Source organism: Prunus persica, chromosome G7 (genome assembly GCF_000346465.2).
Source record: "Prunus persica cultivar Lovell chromosome G7, Prunus_persica_NCBIv2, whole genome shotgun sequence".
Taxonomy (NCBI): domain Eukaryota; kingdom Viridiplantae; phylum Streptophyta; class Magnoliopsida; order Rosales; family Rosaceae; genus Prunus; species Prunus persica.
The window spans coordinates 15,985,002-15,993,816 of NC_034015.1; the positions used below are offsets into that span (position 1 = coordinate 15,985,002).

Below are 8,815 nucleotides of genomic sequence, written 5' to 3' on the forward strand. Positions count from 1 at the left end.
ACTTCACACCTTGTTGTCAAGGTGACAATATATATTGACATGCATGTACAGTTTCCACCATGTCATTTAATAACAGCATTTCTATTTTTAGCTAAGCATAACATTTATAAATCAATCACAAATATATAGTTTTCCCTCTTTCAATACTCAATCATGGATTCATGGAAAGAGAGAGAGAGAGAGAGAGAGAGAGAGAGAGAGAGAGAGAGAGAGAGAGAGAGAGAGAGAGTAGGGCTTTCTCATTAATATTGTTTAAAATAATAACATATAGGATCACATAAAATAAGTCTCCCTCATTACCCAATTAAGATGAATATAAGTGCAAAACAGTCTCCCCTCCTCTCTCAAAACATGAATTTCATGATATATTATTCTAGTAAATGCCTCCGATTAAGGTATAAGACCTAACTAAAGCACATAGAATTTGAAAATACAAAAATTCCAACAACAAAAAAAAGAACCATCTACTATACAATTACAATAGAACCCCCCATACAACTAGCTAACTTAATGCTACTTTTGTCTCACCATGTATCTTTCTTCATAGAATGGAAGGATATAGATATATAAAAGTAACGAAAAGAAAAAAGGATAAAGAAACTAATTTAAAATGTTTTTTTTTCGTAATAACTACTATAGAAGTTTGATTAATTAATTAATTACGAGGCTAATTAACAGCCCCCAAAGTCTCTAATAGAGAAAGAAGAAGGATTCTTCTCGGGCATATTGTTTCCACCACCAGCATGGCGAAGCCCTAGAGTGAGTGACACGTCACCGGCTGCCGTGGTGGTCCCAAAGCTTATAAGCGTAGTAGAAGACCCAATATTACTACTACTTTGATGATCATGAGCTGCAATATGTGCATTACCCGAGGTGGTCCCGTAATCCGCTGCCACCATGCTGCCTCGGCGACATGTGTCCTCGGAAGCCAGCCTATCATTTGCGGTGGTGGATGTGGTGGCGAAACATTGCGATGCAGTTAGCGCCACCGCGCTTGCAGTGGTGGTGGCCATCATGGGCTGTTGCAAGTGGTGCTGCAGCTGCTGCTGCTGCCTATTGATTGTGATGAGTGAAGGGTCGTTTTCGGAGGCATTGATTTCGGATCTTTTGCCTGTTGGCGAATTTGTTGTCGTTGGTGTTGTTGTTGGCGTCGTTGTCGTTGTTGTTGTGGCAGCTGTCGTTGTAGGCGTTGGAGTTTGTGCATTGAGGCCACTACTATTTTGGTTTTGGTTGTTACGTTCTCTCTGATCTTGATGATGATGATCAGCTGCTGCTGCTGCAGCACCCCCAACTTCTTCATTGGTTTCTTGCTGGTACATCTCTTCCACCATGGGTTTCCACAATCGAACCCTAGCATTTATGAACCAATTTGAGACCTGCAGCATTCAAAATCAAAATCAAAAAAATCACATAGGGTCATCAATGTCATAAATGCAATTGATCTCTCAATTTCAGAACAATTATAACATGTTCTACCCAACTCACTAAATATAATAATATTATAAATATGCATTTTTGTAATAATTTTCAACATATAATTCTTGTCGAACAGTTTGACAAGAGAACATTATCCATGAAATTTCATCGCACATAAAATATATAATAGAAGGGAGATAAAGAATTAATTTTTGACTTCTCATGCAAACAATGAAAAGTATGTTGACAAAACAAAAATCAATGCAAACGACACGATAGTAACATAACTCAAAGGTTACATGTTTAATGACATAAGTTGGAAGACCATGTAAAGACATTTTGGCAAGGATGATAATAATTAATTAATAATATGAATAGCTTTTGATATGACTTGAAGTACGGAAATTTTATGATGTCTTCAACTTATGGCTCTTATTGACTGTATGGTGTGGTAGGAAGGAAGGTGTCATTTGATATGAGAGAGAGAGAGAGAGAGAGAGAGAGAGAGAGAGAGAGAGAGCAAAGCTGCAAACTATCATGTCTCATCTCTTATGTACTTTGGCATGGCACAGGTCTTTTATTGTGTGTGTGGGGTTGCTATTCACTGTTATCAGAATTTATGTCAAGGAGTTAAAGAATCCAAAGTAGAAGAAGAAAAAATAAAAGGGGCAGAGAAAACACATTGTCTTTCTTCAGCAGAAAAGTTTATAAACCCAGAGAAATAAAATCCAAACCCATGTAAGTTCTTCTGAACCTACTGCTGGTCCCTTCCCTCCCATCTAGCCTTTCTACCCATAACTTCTTTCTTCTTCATTAACACAACAGAATAGTCTATATGTACATATAGCCTTTTAAATTAATGCACATATGCATATAGCCAAAAACATGTAATATGATGAGAGAGAGAGAGAGAGAGAGAGAGAGAGAGAGAGAGAGAGAGAGAGAGAGAGAACAATCTATGCATGCAACCTAATTACCTGATTTCTCGATAGACCAGTCTGTCGTGCCAACAGATGCTTATCAGCATCGCTTGGGTACCTGAGAAAGAGACCAGAAGAGAAAATGACATCAGAGTCCTCGCCTGGACCGTATAAAGACATACGTCTAAGCTTTCTGTACCCCTAAGCCTACATAGGTTTGAGAAACTTTCTCCTTTTGCTCTCTGCATGAGCGTGAGAATCAAAGAGAAGATATAAATAATATCAATCCCGATCGATCACTACCTCTCAGAGCTGCCAGACTAGGACTGTACAAATCTCTCTCTCTCTCTCTCTCTCTCTCTCTCTCTCTCTCTCTCTCTCTCGGCTTGATACAAGAAAATGTGTTTTCAAAGAGAGAGAGAGAGAGAGAGAGAGAGAAAAGAGATATCATGCTTTAATTAATTAGTGCATTCTTTTTCCACAGCTATTGGCTGACCACACAACATCCCAAGAACACTGCATATTACGACCCCTTTTAAGCAGTAATCATAAGGGACTTGTGTATTCAGTATACGTCAAGTAAGTAATAAAGTGCATGGCTACTTAGCTATCATGCATGAGAGACTAACATTATTTAGAGTTATAAATCACAAAGTTATGCTTTCTTGCTAGACTTGTCGCATAGAGTTTTTATGTTGCGCCTCAGACAGTCTAGAAAGAGAACATTTCGTATATACGCAGAGAAACTTTCCTAATTAGTAAGTTAAAAGTCATTTTCATAATTATATATTGACGAAAGGAAATGAAGCTAAAAGAGAGTAGTAAAAGGCAACGCACGGGTGAAGAAAATGCTCAAAAAGCCAGGCCCTCAAGATGTTGACAGAGCGTTCGGGCAAGCCTCGTTGGGGCCTCCAAGCTTCTTGTTCCATCATGCCCATTTGATGAAATGCTCTTTGCTGCCTTAGGCTTTGCTCTAGCATCTTCAACCTTGGCGTTTCTCCTTTTGTTATTCCTGAGGTCCCCGCACCATCTTTTTCTCCCAGTAGCTCACAGCTGTGCTTCAACTGTGCCGTTATCGCATCCTTTAGGCACCGGAAATGCCGTGACATGGCCTTCTGCGCTAGGGCTGTGTACGGCACCGCCGCCCCGAAACCCATCACCAGATCGAATGCGTTCACCACCATTTGCATTTGCTCACAGTAGTGGTTGTACCTACGGTCCACCTGCAACCATGCACATATATTAAATGCAATGTTTAAGTTTAGCTCCACATGTTTAAATCCAGTGTTACTATAGCTAGTCACGTTCTCTTAATAATAAAAAATTTAGTGGTAAAGTAACGTTAATGTGATTTTGATGGCTGAAAATAAATAAAAGAAACCCAAAGAAATGATTAAATTGTGTATGGCGTGTGACATAAACCGCGAGGATTAATTTTCAAGGTTAATTAATTACTCTTCCTCCTCTCGACTAACAAAAAAGGAGTTGTGACTAAAGAAGGCAACCTGTTGATAACTAAAGCAACCTTAGAAGCAGATAAGAAGTCTAGATCATGTTGGATTAGAGAAGGTAGTTACAAGTGTAACAAAAGAAAACGATCAGATTCAGAAGGTGACTAAAACAAGAAACGTTGAGTAAGAGAAAATTAAAACATAAGAGATATGAGTGCGACAGTCGTATGACTCGTAAGGTAGGAGAAAGAAAAACCAGCAGAGAGAGAGAGAGAGAGAGAGAGAGAGAGAGAGTCTTCTTCTTTCAGAATATTCAAAGCCTCGAAAAAACTTGAGAAGGGTTGTGTTCATATTAAAAGGGAACAGAATAAATGCATAAATCAAAGGGGTGTGGTACAGTGAAATGATTGTTAATGGCAACTCTATATATATATATATATATTCTAACCCAATACAGCCAAAAGCTTGTGTGCATAAACAAAAAACAAAAAGAGGGAGAGAAAACGGAAAGGAAAAAAAGAAAACAGGCCACAGGTCAACTAGGATATAATATCAATGGCTTCCCTGAACATAATATGTGAAGCTAATTATAAAAATGTATGATTGATTGATTGATTGATTTCTGTGGTCATATTCGGCCCGATTGCTTATTTTTGGGCACATCGTAGTAGCTTTTTCACGTTTTTCCCGACCTTAAAACATGAAAACCAAAATGCACTACGAGCTTAACACTCCACCACCACCACCAATCGATCGCAACCCAATCAATGAAATAAAATATCATTTTTAATAAATTAGTGTTTAAATCAAAGGCTAGCTAGCTACCAGCTCAATCCCATATGAAACGGAAAACCCTATTACACCGGCCGGCTCTTTCCCTGTTTTACCTCCCTATGTTTTAAAATTTTGGAAAATAAAACAAATTAAATATCATTGTGAGTGGCCGGAATTTTCTGTGTTTGTCCCGGTGACTTGGGAGAAAAATAATGGGGTCTTTAATAAAGAAGCAAGAGAACATAGGCCCTTGACCCTTGAAGGAGAGAGAGAGAGAGAGAGAGAGAGAGAGAGAGAGAGATTACATGCCTCATCAAGCATGGACAATAGTTTGACCTTCCTTCTTTGGTGTTCAATCCTATCAGCGGCTGACAAAGGAGGCACATCCTTTGATGAAGATGAAGAGGCACCACCACCACCACCACTGCCAGCTGGATTGGAACTAGGGTTTGTGGAGTTATGCCTACCACCAGTCCCACCAAACTTGTTCTTCTTGAGCTGACCCCTCCCTACACTGCAAAACTCTTCCAACAGTTCTTGGGCTGCCTTCACATACTTGGAGTTCCTCAACACATTCACAACTCCAAATGATGAGGCTGATCCTGATGATGACCCAAACCCAACATGTCCTCCCACAACCCCTCCTTGCTGCAAACTGTGCAATGCCTGCTGCTGCTGCTGCTGCTGGCTTTGATGATGTTGATGATGATGATGATGAGCTCCTAAATTCTTGTACTGATTGGTTGAGCCTTGATGATCTCCTTGATTGTTGTAATATAGTAACCCGCCTCCACTATCTGATCCCATCCTGAATTCCTCAGCTTTGGCTGCCTCCAAGTGCTGCAATGAAGTTGATAAAGATAATGAAAGGCCTTGGCCTTCCACAACCCCTCCAATTTCACCGGCACCGCCGGTGGGATTGCCTCCATCATGTCCATGATGACTCTCAGGAACCCATGTGAATTGACCAAAAGCCCCTCCTCCTCCAGATGGAGTAGCAAAGCCTTGGAGTGAGTTGGTAGTGGATGATGGGTTTGGAAGCAACATGTGGAGGGTGGAAGAAGTTGTGTGAGCTGGAGGAGAAGGCGATCTTGGTTGTGATGGGTTCATAAGAAAAAGCTGCATGGCTGCCGCTGAGTCCGCATTAATTGTTGAAATCTGATGCTGCTGTTGATGATGATGCTGAATACTGTCGCGGCTATTGTGATTTTTTGAATCTCCCAATGCTCCCAATCCCCCCACCACTCTGCTTCCGTACCACTCGGCCGCACCAGACACAGGCTCCTGCTGCTGCCGAGCCATCCGATAGGCCTGAGCCATCGGATGCTCCAGCAGTTCGGCTGCCCCAGCAGGGCCGCCACCTGGAGGGTAATTGAACATCTCGGACAACATGCCCGCGGTTTCATACACCGGAAGGCCTCCGGATTCTTCTTCGTCTAGGCCAACCAATGGTGGAGGGGGCGGGGTTTCGAAGCCTTGCACCCTCAGCTTTTCTCTCCGGATCTGTTGCGCCAAGTGGTGTTGCTGCTGCTGTTGCTGCTCTTGGTGGGTTGTCATAGCCGATCTCTCGAAGCCATTGGAGAAGGTGAAGATGCCTTGGTGGTGATAGTCTTGGGACATAGAATTAGGAGAATTGGAGTAACTTTCTGAATCAATAATTGAGTGGTGGTGATGACCTTTTGATGATGAGCTTGAGAAGATTGATGGTGGTGTTGGAAGAAGTGGCGGTACGGTTGCTATGCCCATATCATCAAGCTGCTCTTGATCTTCTTCCTCATCATATCTCTCCTTCACCTTGTGTTGCCTTTGAACCCACTTCCTTCTCTTCCACACCAATTACTGTTCAATTCAGCATGGATCGATCAGAGACAAGCAAAAAACAAACAATACCCATCATGGAGAGTACCTTGAGTACTCTCATCCATCAAGCTGATTAGTTATAGCAATAAGAGAAGAATTAATAAAAACAAAATAGAGAGAGAGAAAGAGAGAGAAAGTGAGAGAGGGGAGAGAGAGAGAGAATGATGAAATGGGTAGCTAGCTATAGTCTAGTATACTAGGACTCTCTGTTGGTGGTGTTCTTTTTTAATTTTTGTTTTCTCTTTTCATCTATACTTTTATCATTTTCAGCTTTGTTCATCATCATCATCTACTATGTATATATATATATATATATATATTAATATAAATATATATATATATATACCTCTTGGAGTTGCAGAGTATGAAAGGATGTAAAGCTCTCAGACATCGTTTTCCCTCTTCTGTGGTATTGAAAGCTTCTTGAATTCCTTTCTCTCTCTCTCTCTCTCTTTCTCTCACTCACTCTGTGTTGTCCCTCTGTCTGTCGTCTCTGTCTTTCTCTTTCTCTCCTTTTCTTTCTCTTTTTTTGCTCTTTGCAGTGAGTGTTTTTGCAATCACCTTCACCCTTCTGCAAACGAAACAAGTTTACTAATATAAAATAAAAATGGTGGCTTTCTTTTGGGTTTTTGGGCACTCACGAATATCTCTCTCAAACCAAACAAACAAACGCAGCAGCTATAAGCTTTCAAGAGAGAGAAAGACAAAGAAAGAAAGAGAAAGAGAAAGAGAAGCGGTCGCTTTTGCCATTCTTCTTCTCTGATTAAGCTCCTCTTTTCCACACCATTATTATTATTATTTATATTTAATTAAATGCTTCTATTCGCCAAAACTTTTTAAATTTTAAAAATGAATATTATTACATATCAAACAAATTTGGAAAAAGGGTAGGAACTTAATTTATTAAACTTTTGCTCCAAATGACCCCAATGCCATCACCTAGAGTGCAAAGATTGAGGGTATTTTCGTCCACTAAAAAGGATAAAGTCATGCGTGTATAGGATGCGTGTGAAGTGAAGGTGCATTTTAAAGTGTAGTTGTCTCGGTTAGTCTTGAGTGTTTGTGAAATTACCAAAATGCCCTTTTCGAATGTCGGCTACTATGGTCATTTGAAAGGGGAGTTCTTTTGGAAACCAACGCAAACTGCGGAATAAAATAAAGATAAGGTGAGTACAAAGTCATCTCAATGATCCAAACTACCACCATCCTCCGATATATCCAAATGACCATGATACCCATGCCAATCATTATGTTGCGTAGGCAAAAAATGTTGAGTTGGTAGGAGCATTTTGGTCATTTGGGAGATAGCCCAATGCATATTAATAACCCAACCATAGTAAGATAAATAGGCGAAGAGATAGATGGGACACAAGAAGCCCAAGGGGAAGATCGATTTATTAAATAGCGAAAGCGTACACGCAAAGGGTGCCTCGCACGTGCCAAAGGTTGGGCTCAAGGGAAGTTGGGTAATTTGTAATTTGGGTCTGAAAATCACACTTAACTGCTTTATGGGATTGGCAATGTCAAGATGGCAAATTCCATTCACTCTTTCTGCTTTATCCTTTTTCGTGTCTCGAATATGTTATGTTATATTGTTAGACTGTTAATCTGTATGATACTGAAGTTACTATTTTTAAAAACGTCCATTCATATCCTAGATCAATACACCGTGCAAACTCCATTCACTCTTTCTTTCTTTTCTCTCACCTAAAAGAATTTGTCGAGCAATTTTTTTATTTTTAAATTTGCAGGTTCAAGAAACGAACGACCCCATGGAATAGAATATTTGATGGTTGTCTTATGCGGTGTCCTTGTTTAGGCATGTATTCAATGACATAAAATAAAACTGTTTGATGGAGAGAGATGTTTTAGGGTCATTGTGAAGATGTTTGCATGTTGCTGCTGCTGCTGCCAAAAAACAATAAGTTATAAATTTCTTTCAAAATAACAACTTAGCAAAGCATGCGGTTTGAATTTGGCATGTGAGGATGCTTTTCGTCTGATGTTGCCATCCAAAAACGTGTGTATTTTCAATCGGCTAATAGTTTTTTTTTTTTTTCTTTCTTTCACTGACCAAATCCTTATTATTTAAATACCAAATCCTTATTATTTAAATACCAAATCCAATATCTTTGTTTCCCTTAACCTGGGAGTTATGTTCCCAATGCTTTCCCATGCATCGGATTAATCACTTCATGCTAAAGGTGATAAGTACATTTGTGCCCCAGAGGCCCAAAAGCTAATGACACACAGCTTCCTAATTTTTCTTTTTCTTTTTCAATATAGATAATTAAATTTTTATTTCCGAAAATGAAATTCAAGCAGTTTGACATATTATACTTATAATGATATATTCAGATTGATGGTTAGAGAGTACTTTCCTATTACTTATGC

General features: G+C 39.7%; 1 protein-coding gene across 1 annotated transcript; it reads right to left on the bottom strand.

Moving 5' to 3' along the window:
- LOC18770662 (BEL1-like homeodomain protein 2) lies at positions 219 to 7,155 on the bottom strand. The gene is made up of 5 exons (XM_007204222.2): positions 6,768 to 7,155; positions 4,871 to 6,400; positions 3,174 to 3,559; positions 2,394 to 2,454; positions 219 to 1,376 (listed from the first exon to the last, which is right to left on the bottom strand). Exons 2-5 carry the CDS (start codon positions 6,305 to 6,307, stop codon positions 672 to 674), a joined length of 2,589 nt encoding a protein of 862 aa, XP_007204284.1. The 5' UTR covers positions 6,308 to 6,400; positions 6,768 to 7,155; the 3' UTR covers positions 219 to 671.

What these genes read in the sequence shown, in the direction of transcription:
- LOC18770662 (XM_007204222.2), bottom strand. Translation starts at nt 6,307, where the DNA reads ATGGGCATAGCAACCGTACCGCCACTTCTTCCAACACCACCATCAATC. An exon ending in TATTGTCCATGCTTGATGAG is followed by an intron (nt 3,560 to 4,870) that starts GCATGTAATCTC and finishes GCATGGTTGCAG; the next exon opens with GTGGACCGTAGGTACAACCA. An exon ending in TTTGAGCATTTTCTTCACCC is followed by an intron (nt 2,455 to 3,173) that starts GTGCGTTGCCTT and finishes TCTCTTTCTCAG; the next exon opens with GTACCCAAGCGATGCTGATA.